The sequence below is a fragment of the Primulina tabacum genome, chromosome 8, assembly GCF_025594145.1.
Source record: "Primulina tabacum isolate GXHZ01 chromosome 8, ASM2559414v2, whole genome shotgun sequence".
NCBI lineage: Eukaryota > Viridiplantae > Streptophyta > Magnoliopsida > Lamiales > Gesneriaceae > Primulina > Primulina tabacum.
In genome coordinates, this window is record NC_134557.1 from 8,428,965 (window position 1) to 8,448,294 (window position 19,330).

Consider the following 19,330-nt stretch of genomic DNA (forward strand, 5'->3'; position numbering starts at 1 on the left):
CCACGAAAATGTATATACTTATATCTGGTGCAAATAAATTGGTGGTATGTGAATATTTAGTTAATAATTATGAGTTCGATTTCTTCTATTAATATTGTGGGGACCCGGACGCTAATCATGTTCTTAATCCTCATTAAGACAATTTAATCAATGATAATAAACATGGTCTAATTTTTTTTTTTTAAATACAAAGCGGAAACGTTATGTAAATCAATCTGAATTACATATTAAATACAAACATACAAATCATGTATTGTCTACAATAATTCACTAGGTTCAACTACATATCAGTACTGACTCCTAATTTACTTCTGAGCCCGGATCTCCACGTTATCTAGTCCAGCCTCGTTCTCTTCTTGTCCCTGATCCTGTCCCACCTGTTGTCATGCACACATACAAACAAGACAACAGCCGGATAACTCCGGTGAGAATTACATTCTCAGTATAAATCATGTATACATGCAATCATATAAACAATATGAAAGCATATAACAGATATTCATAACATGTATCAAAGTCAGAAGCATGAATCAAATATTCATCACATGTATTATAATCCTAAACATGAATCAATATCAAGAATAAATTATATTCTAAACATATATCATCATCAGGAACATAATTCCATATCAAGCAATGAATCACTCTCCGTGATTCTCAGACTCAAACTCGACTCAGTCCTAATCTAGGGATCCCGATCGGAATAAGAACCTACACTCCCGATCGGGGTGGTGGTATGTTCTTATTCACGGACTTTGGCTCTTTCCATATCGAACACCAGTAATAGAAGAAACTCCAATTCTATCCACTCCGATATAGCCAAACGTCCGGTGTCTTGACCTAACCGTCACAGACTTTGGCATTTTCACCAATATCCTATCTTGTGACAACGTGCAATGTGCCAGTGACGATTCCATCACTATCCGGCACTACTGTCACAAGATTACTCATGTACGACTAGACGTATCCGCCTATGACTCCGTACATAACTCAATAAATCAAAGATATCAATATCATTCAATTGCAAATAACAATGCAATAAAATAAAGTATGTGATTTCGGGAGACTCAAGTCAAACCTTACTCGAGTTGTGCAATCCCAACTCAACATTAATTTATACCTTTATCTTCTCAGTCTGACGAAGTCGAAGTCTCAAAGTCAAATCTGTCAATATCAATCTGAAATACAATATCGCATAGGCACAATCTCAATATGCAACTCAATTCAAAATCTAGTCTGATCAATGTTCAAATCAATATAATTTGATCAATATCGAATCAAGATACAATTTAATCCATATCGACGATATCACAATATAATCGAAGTCACTACTGAATCTGATTAATATCAATCCACTGATGTTTCGACGGTATAACAATACAGTCTCAATAACCCCAGCAATATCAACGTCACAGATATAATACCACGAGGCATAATCGATATCAATACAACTCATAATCTCAGCAATAACAGATCATAATCTCAAATCTGTACAATCTCAGTCATATCATTTCAGAGAACCAAAACAATTACATACACAGTCCGTTCTTCGATCTGACTTCAGTTATATACTGATCAGTATACTCAGAACATATAATATCAGTCAAATCACAATTTCTCCCAATATCATAATTTCAAACAATACTAGAATTCAATAAAACTTACGTCATGTTTTAGCTGTCGTCGCTAGAAACTCGGTGTTGTATTCGGATTCAAAATCGAACGAATGAATTTGGCACGATCGGAATTGGAATCATAAAGAAGCTAAAGCTTTTCCCGGAACCTTTCCTCGGTTTCTTTTTCTTTGGAATGAAGGCAAATAACGATGGTATATATATATATTGCATGAAATGGTACAAGTGGCTCATTGCATGTTCTGCACGTCTCGCGCATATGCGCGACCACCGTTGGCGCATATGCGCGAGACCTTCGAGTCTCGGCGCATAAGTTCTTGGCAGCTCGCGCATATGCGTGCCCCTTCGCCGCGCATAAGCGCGAGACCTACTGTCTCGTGCATTCTACCACTCGCGCATATGTGCGACTTCACCCCGCGCATGTGCGCCCAACTCTCTGCCTACCTCGCGCATGTGCGCGGCTCACGTCGCGCATGTGCACGCAATGTTCTGTTCCAGCCCCTTGGCTACTGGACACCTCGCGCATATGCGCGCCCTCACGCCAGGCATATGCGCGAGGTCTTCTGCCAAACCCGCGCATGTGTGCGCACCAGATTGCGCATGTACGCGGATGGCATCTCCCTCGCACATATTTCGTGTCTTTTCTCGTCTTTCCCAGTCTGATTCATTCCGTCTATAATCACATCAATTAATCAATAAATCATTTCGGATTAACAGGATAAATTTCTCGGGCCTTACATTTCTCCCCCCCTAAGATTCGATTTCGTCCTCGAAATCATAGGCAATCAGATCATATCACAGGTAATCATATCAACCCGGATGAAATGTATACCGGAAGTTAATCAGAAAACTCACTTTAATGAACTACTTCCAGAATCTTTATCTCATTTCAGATTCCATTCAGCAAATAGTTTCTTCACTACCCTACCCATTCCCTTGAACTTCCAACAACGGAATAGTTTTATCCTGAAACATCTTTCTTCTGCTGATTCTGATTTCCCTCTGGAATAATGCTTCAAGAAGTATAATCTCATAATACCACTCGAATAACTGATGATAGAATCAATCTTACAATACTGGCTATACAACATCCGTATATACCAATTAACAACTTATAACAAATCAATACTATCATCTCCTATCAATCTGGTAATATCAATCAGGATTATATTTAATCTTCAACCTCAAATATCAACAGTCATCATCCGACGTTGACATATTCAGTCTATTTATTCTGAGTTGTTTTCATTTTCCTCTGAATCAGTTTCAATTTCTTTTTCATATCTCTGATTCCATCCGCTCCAATCTCAGGTATCTCGCAGATATTATTCCTATACGAAGGAAATCTACAGTCCTCACTGTACAATACCTGGACTGAAGCTATTTCAATACTCATCTGATAGCTATTGTCGTACATCCATTCACAAAGTGACAACACATCGTCTCAACTAGTGCTAAAATCCAGCACTACAGTTCCTGGATATCCTCCAGTTCCAGGATAGTTGCTCCAACTATCTGTCGATCTATAGACGATAAGTGAAAGAGTTTATTGTATATTCTGCCAAAAGTACAAAATTAAACGAAAATCACATTCTGATATAATCAACTTTGGCATTCATTACCATCTGAACCCTTTTTCTGACATAAATCTCAGTCGTCTGGTCGTATCTGTACGTCATCCTGTACAACATCATATAAGCAAATTCAAGCAATCTGTTAATCATAATTACATCATAGCACAATCTTATCCAGATTTCAGTAGTGTCGTCACATAATCCATAGAAATGTATTCCCATTTCTATTCAAGAATCGATAATCAATATAACCAATCTCATGTTTTCCCCTTTTTTGCTACCAGAAAGAATACTGAATCGACTACTGTGCGCTTCTGACCATATCTGTCATTTCAGATTCGAAATATTCGGCCCAAACAAGTCGGTTATTCACATACAATACAGTATCACCTACCTGATATTCTGATCGACACCCTGTTCTGATTATCGAGACCGAGTTCTGAACATTCTGATTAAATTTTTGGACTGCTTTAATTTTCAAAATCAGCTCTGATTCGGCTGGAACTGTATATACTCTCAACGGTTCCCAATAATCTGTATCACATCTTCGACTTTGTTTAGATCAACTGCTATATCATCTTCGGATGTAATGTCCCCCAAACAATATAATCTGTCTTTAATACTGTTTTAGAACAATAACAATTCGCAAGCAATTTCAAAACAACAGTCATATACAATAATCTGTTAAACTCAGGCAAGAAAATAAAGACGTTTATGACATCGGTATCATTCTCAGCCACTGATCACTGCCTCAGCTGTGCTAATATCAATCGGTATACCATATTCGAATATCACATACTCGAAATACAATCTGTTTTAATCAAGATTCATATCCGAACAATTTCTGTATACAATAATTTCAGTTCTCAGATCCTTCAATACAAGATATTCAATTCAGTCAGTCATATGCCACGAGTATATCACAAAATATCATAGATAAACGGCATAAAATCATCAGAATACCTTTGAATTCCGGATTCATCAACCCATAATCAGAACTGAAGTACTTTACAGAGAAACACACAATCAGATGTAACTTTCGGTCAATAAATCCTCTAACTGATATTTCAATTCTTTCAAATCAATCTGTATCATTCTGTACGGACTTCTAAAATAAAACCAGTACCTGGTATCAAACCAAGGCGGAAATCACTCTCCTTGATATAAGGCAAATCCGAAATTTCATCTAGAAAGACTTTAGCATTTCTTCTGCTACTGACAAATCAGCTCATTGTATATTCATTTTCAGTAATCAACTGAATGCATAAGGAATAACTCCATTCCTTTCGATAATCATCGAATCATAATTAATACGGAAATCAAAGGAATTCAAAATCGAAAATCCTTACCATACATTATTCATTCTTCGGCCATTTCAAGTCCGAATCTTACCATCTCCTGGTAAGAATCTACAATAGCTCTGTACTTGTTCAATATATTCATATCAATAATGCAGTCAAACTCAGACAACACAAGTACAACACAGTATAACTCAATCTCATTCTCACTTCACTGCAGTATACAATATTTACAGAATTCATTGATATCAATCTTTCCCCCAAAAGATAAAGAAATCAATACTACAGTATATACAGACCCAACAGAATAAAGCATATGTCAATGAAATTCATACAGAATCATGTATAAGATGTACGAGAATCTCCCCAATACATATGGAACAAAATCATAAAAGAACAGATACCTGTCACTACATCACCAAGTGCATCCTGGATCTGTTCCTCGGTCACTACCACCAGATGCCTCTGCTCCCTGGAATCTTCGGGAACTTCTCTGTGGACAAACTCTCGCAAAATGTCCTGACTGTCGGCAGATACGGCAACTACCAAATACTCATTGGCATTGCTCAGTGGGATGTCTTCCTCCGCAAGTCCTGCAATAAACTCCAGTATAACTCGGGCTAGAACCACTGGAGCTAGATGAACCGCTCGGTCCGCTCCCTAATTTCTTAAACTGTTTCTTTCGAGCTTTCAACAAATCTGGCTTCCCACTTGTACTGCCACTATCAAATCTGAGAAAGGATTGCTGTGTCTGGGGTCGGATCACATCCAACCTCCCTCGTTGTCGACTCAAACTTGCCTCAGCTCTCTTTGCTTTATTCAAAGCATCACCAAAATGCTGGGGTCGCTCTACCTTTACCAAGGAAGATATCTCAGCATTCAATCCGTTGATGAACTGATCCGCTACAGCTTCATCATTCCCAGCTATAAGAGGAGCAAAACGTAATAAAGTAGAGAATTTAGCAACATATTCTTCAATATTCAGTTGGCCCTGTTTCAAATTCTCAAACTCTGCTTTCTTGTCCTCTCGGTACGAAACTGAGAAAAATCTTCTATAGAATTCAGCAATAAAAATTTCCCACGTAATTACCGTACCACGCTGTTCTAATACTCTTTTGGTTGTAATCCACCAACTCCGAGCGACGTCGTGTAACTGGTTGGGCACTAGTTTAATTCTCCGTTCGTCTGGATACTCAAGTGAATCAAACAATATCTCTATATCATCTAACCAATTCTCACAATCATCAGATGTCTCAGTACCTCTCAGAATCGGCGGTTGAAATGACCGAAACTGTTTCAACTGTATTTCCATCGGAGTTTCTGACACATCTATCTGAGCAATCGAAGTACTACCTCTTTCTGGAATTCTTCGAGGAGGTATATCTGATTACCACAAGAGTTAGTATCACATGAGATAAATCAATCTCAGTCCCTTTCTGATCAGCTTACCTTTTGATCAAGAATTGGTTCTGATTCATTTTCAAATCAGACATATTACCAAATCAACTCAGATATTCAGGTAACATGTATCTTCCAAAACAGTAAAACATAGTGCAATATTAACATATACAATGTAATTCAACATTATAATAAATCACATGCTAGCAATCAAAAGCAAGGAAAGAAAACTCAATCTACCCCGCTCACTAGCTTCTATCTCAATCTCAAGAGCCTACCGTTATTGCTCTGATACCACCTGTTGTGGGGACCCGGACGCTAATCATGTTTTTAATCCTCATTAAGACAATTTAATCAATGATAATAAACAGGGTCTAAATTTTTTTTTTTAAATACAAAGCGGAAACGTTATGTAAATCAATCTGAATTACATATTAAATACAAACATACAAATCCTGTATTGTCTACAATAATTCACTAGGTTCAACTACATATCAGTACTAACTCCTAATTTACTTCTGAGCCCGGATCTCCACGCTATCTAGTCCAGCCTCGTTCTCTTCTTGACCCTGATCATGTCCCACCTGTTGTCATGCACACATACAAACAAGACAACAGCCGGATAACTCCGGTGAGAATTACATTCTCAGTATAAATCATGTATACATGCAATCATATAACAGATATTCATAACATGTATCAAAGTCAGAAGCATGAATCAAATATTCATCACATGTATTATAATCCTAAACATGAATCAATATCAAGAATAAATTATATTCTAAACATATATCATCATCAGGAACATAATTCCATATCAAGCAATGAATAACTCTCCGTGATTCTCAGACTCAGACTCGACTCAGTCCTAATCTAGGGATCCCGATCGGAATAAGAACATACACCTACCTACACTCCCGATCGGGGTGGTGGTATGTTCTTATTCACGGAGTTTGGCTCTTTTCATATCGAACACCAGTAATAGAAGAAACTCCAATTCTATCCACTCCGATATAGCCAAACGTCCGGTGTCTTGACCTAACTGTCACAGACTTTGGCATTTTCACCAATATCCTATCTTGTGACAATGTGCAATGTGCCAGTGACGATTCCATCACTATCCGGCACTACTGTCACAAGATTACTCGTGTACGACTAGACGTATTCGCCTATGACTCCGTACATAACTCAATAAATCAAAGATATCAATATCATTCAATTGCAAATAACAATGCAATAAAATAAAGTATGTGATTTCCGGAGACTCAAGTCAAACCTTACTCGAGTTGTGCAATTCCAACTCAACATTAATTTATACATTTATCTTCTCGGTCTGACGAAGTCAAAGTCTCAAAGTCAAATCTGTCCATATCAATCTGAAATACAATATCGCATAGGCACAATCTCAATATGCAACTCAATTCAAAATCTAGTCTAATCAATGTTCAAATCAATATAATCTGATCAATATCGAATCAAGATACAATTTAATCCATATCGACGATATCACAATATAATCGAAGTCACTACTGAATCTGATTAATATCAATCCACTGATGTTTCGACGGTATAACAATACAGTCTCAATAACCCCAGCAATATCAACGTCACAGATATAATACCACGAGGCATAATCGATATCAATACAACTCATAATCTCAGCAATAACAGATCATAATCTCAAATCTGTACAATCTCAGTCATATCATTTCAGAGAACCAGAACAATTACATACACAGTCCGTTCTTCGATCTGACTTCAATTATATACTGATCAGTATACTCAGAACATATAATATCAGTCAAATCACAATTTCCCCCAATATCATAATTTCAAACGATACCAGAATTCAATAAAACTTACGTCCTGTTTTAGCTGCCGTCGCTAAAAACTCGGTGTTGCATTCGGATTCAAAATCGAACGAATGAATTTGGCACGATCGGAATTGGAATCATAAAGAAGCTAAAGCTTTTCCCGGAACCTTTCCTCGGTTTTCTTTTCTTTGGAATGAAGGCTAATAACGATGGTATACACACACACACACACACACACACACACACACACATATATATATATATATATTGCATGAAATGGTACAAGTGGCTCGTTGCATGTTCTGCACGTCTCGCGCATATGCGCGAGACCTTCGAGTCTCGGCGCATAAATTCTTGGCAGCTCGCGCATATGCGCGTCCCTTCGCCGCGCATATGCGAGAGACCTACGTCTCGTGCATTCTACCACTCGCGCATATGCGCGACTTCACCCCGCGCATGTGCGCCCAACTCTCTGCCTACCTCGCGCATGTGCGCGGCTCACGTCGCGCATGTGCGCGCAACTCTCTGCCTACCTCGCGCATGTGCGCGGCTCACGTCGCGCATGTGCGCGCAATGTTCTGTTCCAGCCCCCTGGCTACTGGACACCTCGCGCATATGCGCGCACTCACGCCGCGCATATGCGCGGGGTCTTCTGCCAAACCCGCGCATGTGTCCGCACCAGATTGCGCATGTGCGCGGATGGCATCTCCCTCGCACATATTTCGCGTTTTTTCTCGTCTTTCCTGGTCTGATTCATTTCGTCTATAATCACATCAATTAATCACTAAATCATTTCAGATTAACAGGATAAATTTCTCGGGCCTTACAAATATTTTATCAAACAAATATATATACACATTACTTATTCACAATATATTTTACCTGGTAAAACATAGTTTGCACTAATCTAAAAGTTTTATATGTAATAATGGCTCACATTTTATATGATCATTATCATCATCATCAACATCATCATCTTTCATCTTTTTGATGGTAACATTTTATATTATTAGATTGCAATAGTAATAGTTCGGAGTGGAGTGACACGCGGACTTTATTTATCAATATGATATTAAACAAAATAAACCGACTCCATTAACGCCGTCAACTCCAACATCCAATTCTCCCTCGTATATCTGAACTTACTGCGCTCGCTGCCCTTTCCCACAAATTTTAGCCTCTTCCCTTCTTCACCTCTACTGCAACAATCCGCCAATCTACAACTCGTCTGCTTCTTCCCCAAAACCCGCAAAGGTTTGTACCCAGTTCAATCAAGAAAAATCATGGTTTTCGCTACCTCTTCATCTTCCCCGGTAATTCCAACCCTTGTACTCCTACTCTCTTTACCCGTTCTGTTCTTCTTCTTAGCCCCTCATTTCCTACTCACTCGACAAACCGTCTCCCTTCCTCGTGATGAGATGGATGACTTGTTTCTCTTTCAGAAAGCTGTAGCCATGGACACTGCAAACTACTTCCGTGGTCTCACCCGCCTCCCGGCTGCCAAATACCGCCTTTCCTCCACCATTCGTCGCCCCAAAATTGCCTTTCTCTTCCTTACTAACTCTGATCTCCAGTTTGCTCCCCTTTGGGAGCGCTTCTTCTCCAATGCCAGCGTCAATCAGTACAATATTTACATCCACGCAGACCCTTTTGTCAAAATCAGTCCTTTGGAGGGAGTGTTCAAGGACAGAATAATCCCTTCCAAGAGAACTGAAAGATCGTCGCCTAGTCTCATCTCGGCGGCTCGTCGACTCCTCGCCACCGCGATGCTCGACGACCCCGCTAACACGTACTTCGCGGTAATCTCGCAGCACTGCATCCCACTTCACTCATTCAGTTATTTTTACAGCTTTCTTTTCAACCTTGGGAGATTGTCGAGGAATTTGAGGTTTTCTAGTTACATTGAGATTCTTGACAAGGAGCCTACTTTATGGGATAGGTATAATGCCAGGGGAGAGAATGCGATGCTCCCTGAAGTGAATTTCGAAGAGTTCCGAGTGGGTTCGCAGTTTTTCGTGCTTACGCGAAAGCACGCTCTGATGGTGATAAAGGATAGGAAGTTATGGAGGAAGTTCAAGTTGCCCTGTTTGAATGAACATTCTTGTTATCCGGAAGAGCATTATTTCCCTACTATGTTGTCTATGCAAGATCCGAGTGGTTGTACGCATTACACATTGACGAGGGTGAACTGGACTAATAGTGTGGATGGACATCCGCATACATACTATCCTCCTGAAGTGTCCCCTGAACTGGTTCACACGCTTAGGAAATCGAGTTCGAGTTACTCTTACATGTTTGCACGTAAATTCTCCCCTGATTGCTTGAACCCTTTGATGGAAATTGCAGAATCCGTCATCTTCAAGGACTAATCTTTGTCTCTGGTGAGTAAAGATAGTTTTGTTTTGTGCCTTGTGTTTTTACATAGAACATAGTTTGTGAAGTGAGTTGATTCAGTATCGTTTTAGACGAGTTATCAGTAAAATCAGTGACTTGTGGTTGATGTTTGGTAAGTAATCTGATGGTTAACATGTTGATCTGGTGATGATTTTTATTTTGGTTTATTAGTTTTACATAGCTGGACTAGTTTGCCAATTTTAAAGTTTTATGAGATTTGGAAAATCTGTGGTGGTGAAAAGGAGTTGTAAATTTTGTCACTTTTTGTTCTTTGATGATTGCTTCTGGTCGAGTGGCAAGAATCCAATGGCGAGACCTTTTGGATCAAATTTGGCAGAAGTGGTCATACCTCAAGTATGTGCAGGAAGGATGCTCTTGGGATTTGGTTTTTGAAAGGGTTAGAGTTTCAAAGCTTTATTATTTTTCAAAGTTCTAGAGGATGCTTTATAAAGAATATCTCTTTTAAGAGGTTGATTGTATTTCTTTCAATCAATATGCTCCTTATAGCTGGTGGATTGATTTTATTTGTTCTTTTGGCTTGAGGTTAGCTTTAGATAGTCATAAGTTTTATTCATAATATGCAAAAGTTGTCATATAATGTGTTTGTTAGTCTCTAAGGATTAGCTTAGAATAAAAAAGTAATTAGTTGTGATCTAAATTTGGTTTCTACCCTATATTTTGTTGCAGAAATGGGAAAGGCAAAGACAAAAGAGTAGTTTGAGGCTTTTGAGTTCAAGAAAGTTGGTGTGCTCGTATGGGATTAGGTTTTTGAGTGGCTGTTAACAGTATAATTCCCTCAACCTAAGGTAACCCGAAGGTATCCGGCTTCAGCAACGAATTCAGTGGTCAAAACTATGTATCTGAGATGTAATGGTGGTTGAATTGGGTTTTAAACACCCACTCAAAATAATGGTTGTTTAGTTGTGATGGGACTTTTGGTCCCTTTTTGTTGCTATCTTCTGTACATGTGTGAATTGAATGGCTGAGTGTCTACATGTTTGAAAGATTTGTAGATGTTATCCATATGGGTAGTGTCTTTATCCAGTCATGTACGGAGTGATGAATTACGGTCACTAATTAATGTATATTGATCGAACGAGTGACCATAATTTATCGATTCAATACAAAGAATCATACATAGATTGGATAAGGCATTGCACATGTGAATAACATTAATATAACCATGTTTGAGAATGAACAGTTATGGGCTTAGTATGTGGGGAATCAAGAAATGGGAACCCTATTGCCCTGCTTTCTGAGGTAAAAATAAATGTATGCTCGCTTCATTTTGTATTTTAAATTCAAAGCTGTGAATGCCTTTTTTGACAACTTGGTACTACTTTATTAAAAAGCGTCTGACAATTGCTTGCTTTTGGGTTATTGCTTATTCCATGTCCTAATCCATCAATTTATTTATTTATTTATACCAAATCAAGTTTCGTTCTATTTTCTTCATATTAAAAGGACTGTCGGCCAAGCGATTATTATTATTACTGGTAATAGTAACACAGGTTATGGGTATGTGTATATAAAGATTTTATGTATAAATTGGATTTAAAAAAATTATTTAATCGAATTTTTTTGTCAAACTACAAAATTAAAAACATAACTTGAAAAATGGAAGTCTAGGGATTTTAATGAGGGAAAAAACTATATTATTGTTTGTAAGAGTAAGTAGAAAAAGTGGACAATTTTACTATTTTATCCTATGAATAAGTGAGTGATGTTTAGGGATATTTATGTATAAATTATATTGGTGTATCTAGATTTGATTAAAAAAAGTTAGTAAAAGATAATTTTGCTTTATATGATATTATTATTGTTATTATTATTAAAAATAGAAAAACGAGGTGTCATCTTTTATAATAGCTCTACTTTCTTTATTCCTTCTTCTGATTACCGGAAATATTAAAACCGAATGATGTTCTACATTTTTTTTAAAAAAGCTAAAAAATGGGAATAAAGTGAATTGACAAAATCCACACTCATATATATATATATATACACACACACACACACTAGCACATCATTCGACCAAGTGTCGGTATTACGTGTAATTTTAAATAACGATAATACAAATGATGATGTAACAACTGGTGAATTGTCCTTGTTAGTGTTACGTGTGAGCCCATATATTCTTCTTGAAGTGTTCAATGGATCGATGATAACAATAATTCATTAAAGTTGCCACTTTTTTTGTTTTTTTTTGTTTCTACTAATAAACTCATCCAATCATTTTTAAATTGGCAATAAGTTCTAGAAATAATCTATCAAATACTACAATTCATAAGCTCCCAAAAGGAATAAAATTTATATATTATCATCAACAAAGTCTCATTTAATAAGTAAAGCTTGGATCCACATCAAGGAATTTTAAAAATAAATAAATTATTATATTATTTACGCATAAGTATATAAATTGAAATCTTGATATTGTATATGTTATTTTAAGTAATTTATGTTATCAAATTTCAATTTTAATGTGTTATCTTTTTTTTTTTTGGTAAAACGTGCATGAGGAAAATTAGTATTGAGATGGATGATCTTTTGAGAAGTTCTCGTGCGTCAAGCTGCTTAATTTGCGTCGTTTGATCTGTTTGTTAGGGTAGGTCGTAAAAAAATGTCGTCAGATCTTAATAAGTAATATTGTCTCTGATGGAGATATAATCGATGGTAGGGAAAATGATAAGAATGGTCTCTAAAGAATATGAGACATCACCAACAGATAGACACGCACATTCTCAGACTCATGAGCCTAATTTTCATATCCATTAGCACTCAAGTAGGTGCACTCTGCGCTGCCACAATTATAAGGAAATAAAGTTGTGTATTGACTAACAACTATAATGTTTGACCTAATGATAAGCGTTTGATCCTAACACTGATATCAGAGCGAGGTCATGGGTTCAAGTCTCTTGAGGAGTATATTTCTATACTTCTTGAGGAGAAATATTGTGTTAAGTGTGCATAAGTGAGAATAGTTCTCGGATAGGTGACCTCCTGGGAAATTCTCGTGCGTCAAGCTGACGTTGTGCCGCTTAATCTAGGTTGGCTAGGTAGGTCATAAAAGAGTGACATTCAGATCTTAACGGATAATACTGTCTCTGTTGAGGACTTGATCGATAATAAGGAAATGATAAAGACTGATGTATAAATGATATGAGACAACAACGGATAGCTACACATCTTCCCAGACTCATTGGCTTAGTAGCATGATCCATTAGTACCCAAGTAGGTGTATTATCATAAGTATAAGAAAATAAAATTGTTTCTTGTTAACCATTATAAATTTTGGCTTAGTGATAAACGTTTGATTTAAAAAAAATTAAAATTACTAAAAATTTAAAAATAAAATTTACAACTGAAGTTTATATCGAAACTGCAAATTTTCCAATGTTATAATTATAATTATAATTATAATGCTTGATTGAGACTGTAAATAGCACAATCATTGTGTAAGAAAAATGTAGAACAATGGCACGAACACAAATAATCGACATAGTTGTATACGTGTAGTGTATGGAAAGGACATATCCAAAATAATGTAACAAAAATATACATTTCTATGCTAAAAAGTACATCTTTTTATTCAATTTTTTGGAGGAATATTAGTTTACCAAATCCATGTATCATCATATCCATTAAAAGAAATGCTGGTGGGAGGTCACTTTTTATCAGTGTTTGGTCATTCATGGATCATCCACCAAACACGACCCCGTAGAAGATTATGTATTGGAAGATGAAGATTGTTATTATTATTTTTATGTTGGCGGGTGAAGATTATTATTATTATTATTATTATTTTATAGATAAAAATTTGTGTGAGACGATCTCACGGGTCGTATTTTGTGAGACAGGATCTCTTATTTGGGTCATCCATGAAAAAATATTAATTTTTAGGCTAAGAGTATTATTTTTTATTGTGAATATCGGTAGGGTTGACCCGTCTCACAGATAAAGATTCGTGAGACCGTCTCAGAAGAAACCTACTCTATTTTATATTGGCAGATGAAGATTATTATTTTTTAAAAAAAATATAATAATAATCGTAACAACTTAACTAAGACAAAAACTTATATGAGACGATCTCACATGTCGTATTTTGTGAGACAGATATCTTATTTGGGTCATCCATGAAAAAATATTACTTATTATACTAAGAATATTACTTTTTATTGTTATCGGTAGAATTGACTCATCTCACAGATAAAAATTCGTGATATTGTCTCACAAGAAACATACTCCTTAACTAAACCCCCTAAATTTTCATTTTAGCTAACTTCATTGCAAGACCAAATCTTTCACTGCGGATAATTTGTGTTCAAACATTCTTGATTGTATCCAAATCTACTCCTTTACATTTCCCCATTCCATATAGTGTATCTTCTATTAGAAGGCAAAAACTTTTGTAATACGATCTTACAGATCGTATTTTGTGAGACATATTTCTTAGAGTTGACACATCTCACAGATGAACAAAAACCTACTCCTATTAGAAATACAAGCAAGTCAAACCATTTTTATGTAATTCCTTAGCGACTCGATAGCGACTCGATCAGTCGATCAAAACTCAACTCAAGTGTGATCTGATCGATAAACTCAAACTTTTCACTCGACTCAAATTTTAATTGTTTCTACTGGAATAACTTGGACTACTCGGTTATATATATATATATATATATATATATATATATATATATATATAGAACGTGTAATTTAAGAGTATTTTCATCCATCCATCCATCCATCTTAAAATTAAGTTACAAACATTTTCGAGCTTTTCGACCACGAGCTCAAGTAACTCGATATTTTCACAATTCAAGCTCAAGCCTGTAAAATTTAAATCGAGTCGAGCTCGAGTAGGCTCGTGTGCACCCTACCTTGTAAGGTTAAAGAGATATATAAAACCTGAATTTAGTGCGTTTGTGTGTGTAATCCCTTGAATAATGCTCCAAAAACAGGGAAAACAACCATATGACTTCAATTTTGTGAAGAAATTGAGGCTCAAAAATTCACTTCTTGATAATAGTAAACTCTTCCTACACCAGGCATCTCAATCCTCTTCTTCAAAGCCACACCGGTTTTCAAATGTCACTTCCATTTTAATTTCATGAGCCCACCACGCTCCAGGCAGAGAGGGTCACCGAGCAAGGTTACTAAACCCAAAATATACCGTTCTCTGGTTATAAGCATTGACAGCATAGTCGACCTGGAAGTGTCCCAAATGAGACTTAAACCTAAGTCCATACCCAAACCCCACTCCGCTTCCAGGTTTACCATGCCTCAGAGAAGGATTTCCTGGGGAAAAAACAAAGCCACTTTCAGCTTAAAGGGTTCTTTTGAGATCACCGTACGATAAGAAAACAACGTGTGCGCCAGTTTTGAGCCATCAAGGTTTTGTTGACATTCAGATTAAGACTCGTTAAATAGTCAGACGAACAAAGTTTAAGAGATCAAAACCGACCAGGCACGTGACGACCAGATCCCAAATCAGATCCACCATCCAAGAAAATTGCACCTTCGAGAATTGGGCTCTGGATACAATATTATATATGGCATCAATGACAGAGAGCAACACGGAGTAACTAATGTAAATATGAAGAAGCGGTAATTAATTATCATCAGGCCAGTGTCTAAGAAAACGCCAGACTTCTCTATTTGAGAAGTAGAAGAGAAGAAAATACAACATAAAATTCACGCATACTGAACAAAATGAGAAATCTGAGCGATGATCACCACAAGAACAACTACAACAAGTTATATTTTCTTAAAAGGGTGTCATGTATATACATATTGTGTATGTATATATTGATATTATAAAATGTGGACTATCCAGAATCCTGGAATATCTTAGCATTTGAGCCAATCCAATTATGTATATGGCCTAAATTCTCTAGGGATATAATAGATGTGGTTCACAGAATCATTTACAAACAAGCATTTTCACACAAAATTACGAAATCACAAACCAGTGGTACTGTCAATTCACTGTTCGCAACAAGGCATGATCTACCACATCCAACGCCACCTTCACCATAGCCTCGCACACTACCAGGTCCTCCAATCGAAAAGGCTTGATAAGGAGCAATGTCCCCCACGATAGAGCCACCTGTAAGGCTACCAGATGCCAGAGGGTGCATATAAAAGCACATATTAGAACACTAAAACGTACATAAATTCACAAACAGAGAAACACAAGAAAAGGACGTTAGAATATGATCTTGTGTGCTGGTAATGCTTTCTAGTTCTGGGCCTATATTCTCATAGCTGTTTGTCTTTACATTATTCGGAGTAAAACTTTAATAATTTAATCATCTTCTCTTTTTCTCTCGTGTACAAGGTTTAGGCCCAAGTTTTAAAATCTTACTAATATACTTTTTTGATGACGTAGGAACCCGTAACCACTACCTTTCGGTGCTTACCAGGTAATCTCCGCACTAACGCAATAGTTGCAAACAACGTTAGTCAAGTAACTACATTGGACAAGCCATGTGTGACAGGTTTGTCCGAGAAGTTGTTGGCAATGGGAATCGAACTCTTGATCATCGATCCAACGATAATTTACTGAGCTATCTCAGACAGCCCTTGAGGGCAATCTTACTAATATTTTGTTGACATGCCAAATGGCACTCACCTTGTCAAGAAAAATGCTGGGCCCAGTCTTATTCCCTTTGATGCAGCAAACTTGAACCGGTTGAAGATCATCCACTTAGAGAGAATAGGAACCCCTTGTTCTATTTGCAGACTAAACTACAAAAAATTCATCAAATACTTTATCACAAACTGCACTCACTGATGTCATATCCATATATACATACATACATAAGATATAGTCCGGTTAGGTAAGAAAAAAGTTAGTACTTGCGTAAAACTGCGGTCATTTGCCTTCGCAAATCGAGATTCTTGTTTGAGCACTACCATACTATCATGATCGCCACCACTGAAGGAAAAGCATCAGAGAGGAAAGGTTTTAATAAATATTCCCAGTAAAAAAAAGAGAACCTGAAAGTAGCGGCTTCAGCTACCTGCAAGTAATTGGAAATCCTTGAAGATCTCTGCTTATTGAGCGCCCATCATCGTTAACGGGACAAACATGCTGCATTGATATTCATCTCAGTTAGCATAAGAAGAAAGTAAGGTTGATAGAACTGTCATTCAGAAACAACTTAGCACCACTTAATATGGAACGCACCTTAAACTTTACGCTGGTTTTACTACTCCAATTGGAGCTTGCAGGCTCAGTCAGATCTACTCCAGCAGACAAACAATAAAGATTGACACCTCCACCCCCTGTGCGAGAGAAATTGTCAAACTGTAGGCCATGAATCCCAATCTCCGGAGAAATGGAGTGCTGGAGAGCAAAGTAATGCTAAAATGAGACCTATAAAATCATGGTTAAAATAACATGCATGTAAATTGGATCAACTTCTCTCGGGTATCACTGAATAATAGTGACGTGACAAGTGTCAGAAGAAAACTAAGACAATTGGTTGAAGAATCCACTCGATGAGAAGCCTAGACTACTGCACGAATTATGTAACAAAGAACCATCCCTTGATAACAAAACTCCATGTTTGTTCTTGCATTGGTACATTAAAAGTTAAATTTCCAAAACAACTGTTTTACTAATGAATTGCAGCATGAAAATATCAAAAAGCAAAAAAAAGGAAGGGGAGAACACACACACACACACGTATATAGTTTTGTTATGTTGGACATCCACCGTCACTTCCGTGCTCACCAACGACGTGTCAATAAATTTGGTGTGATTCAATTTGATGTGATTAAGCATACACAAATTGTACATCCGATAAATGAGCAACGCTGCTTCATTAGGGAACCCGAAGGTGAGTAAGGTGGGTGGACAATATATCAAAACTATATATATATATATATATATATATAACCTTGAATCATTTAATACAAATATAAACTATCATTTAATATAAATATAAACTAAAGTATGGAATTTTGTATAATGTGGTTTCGAATATCAGGCGTCCACCAACCTGTCTCGTTATCCTTAGCGGAAAACTGTATAAACAACTGCTAAAAGAAGAAACCTGAAGGACCAATGCGTGTTGTGGAAGCCATTCTGGTCTTGGCTTCTTGTAAGTAACCAAGATATTGGAATCACAGAGGCCTTTATCCCACAAGACATCAAGCTTCTCACTCTTTCCAAACAAATTTGGGTGATTCACGCAGAGGCTGCAAACGGATGCAAATACAACAACAAAAACAAATATATTTCAATAAATAAATAACAACAGTACAAACCCACCCCGTCCTCACCCCACCTCAATAGTCCAAAAACACAGAAAAATCTATATGCATTCAGAAAAACAGAAAAAGGGCGGGGCGACCTTCCAATAACAAGTGAAAGCGGACTCCTCACACCAGCATCCCTGTTGACATTAATCAAACGAGGGGCGTTTCAACATACAGAAAAGGCAAAAAAATGGAACCGGGCCCAATGTACACACTTCCCTTGAATCTTAATATACGTCTAAAAATAAATCACCTCAAAGGATGGAACATCAAGGCGGCGCATAGTTTGTGGGTGAAATCTACATTGAAGTCTATCTTCGTTACAAACATATTTAAAAAAGAGACGATAAGCAAACAATTCGCAAGAAAAATCTTGAAATTTCTAAATTTGGTCCCAACCATTGCCAGCGTGAATGCTTGTATGGGCTCCCATCCCATTACAAATTCACGAATCATTCCACCATTTGACGTAATCCCAATTCCCTTTATTTCACCTTTGGAAACCAAATTTAAGGAATATTGAGCTGGGATTTGCCTAAATGGGGCACGCTACGATGTTGGCTTGCTGACGTCTTTGGTAAAGGCAGCACTCTCGGACACACACTGCTCAGAATCTTTGCCAATTGTCCAGTTCTCGTTCTTTTTCTGTACAGGCGAATCTTTGGGCTTTTTACATTTTTTCATCAATTGGGCCGGCCTTCATTTCTCCATGGGTTGGGTCGATGAGTGATCACCAATTGTGTGTGATTATCTTTTCTAATGTAATTAGAAAAAGAAATTAGTTGTTCGATTTTTAAAATTGAAGTAAATACCATAATTTTGATCTTATCTGGATTGACAACTATACCCTCTTTCATTTTTAATAATCTATCTATGTCAAATTTAAGTAATATCTTTAACAAATTTCAGTCATTTTTCAACTTAACGTATATGTATGTAGCACCGTTACA

At 37.1% G+C, this 19,330-nt stretch overlaps 2 protein-coding genes across 13 annotated transcripts; one reads left to right on the forward strand and one right to left on the reverse strand.

Annotated features, from left to right (window-relative positions):
• The first annotated feature begins 8,813 nt into the window (after positions 1-8,813).
• Positions 8,814-11,439, forward strand: LOC142553586 (glycosyltransferase BC10-like). Its single transcript, XM_075663930.1, has 2 exons — positions 8,814-10,099; positions 10,800-11,439. The coding sequence occupies exon 1, from the start codon at positions 9,002-9,004 to the stop codon at positions 10,085-10,087; it is 1,086 nt and encodes a 361-aa protein (XP_075520045.1). The 5' UTR covers positions 8,814-9,001; the 3' UTR covers positions 10,088-10,099; positions 10,800-11,439.
• Positions 11,440-14,830: 3,391 nt separating this feature from the next.
• On the reverse strand, positions 14,831-19,016 carry LOC142553587 (outer envelope protein 39, chloroplastic-like). Of its 12 annotated transcripts, none has more exons than XM_075663935.1 (11): positions 18,780-19,016; positions 18,634-18,695; positions 18,476-18,517; positions 18,122-18,320; positions 17,305-17,463; positions 17,138-17,208; positions 16,974-17,052; positions 16,747-16,862; positions 16,082-16,229; positions 15,577-15,646; positions 14,834-15,410 (listed from the first exon to the last, which is right to left on the reverse strand). In XM_075663935.1, exons 1-11 carry the CDS (start codon positions 18,834-18,836, stop codon positions 15,253-15,255), a joined length of 1,161 nt encoding a protein of 386 aa, XP_075520050.1. In that variant the 5' UTR covers positions 18,837-19,016; the 3' UTR covers positions 14,834-15,252. The 12 variants fall into 12 exon arrangements, 10 of the variants coding, with proteins under 10 accessions (XP_075520056.1, XP_075520047.1, XP_075520050.1 ...); XM_075663936.1 differs by having other exon boundaries at positions 18,634-18,700; XM_075663939.1 differs by having other exon boundaries at positions 14,835-15,410; positions 18,176-18,320; positions 18,634-18,700.
• Positions 19,017-19,330: the final 314 nt, after the last annotated feature.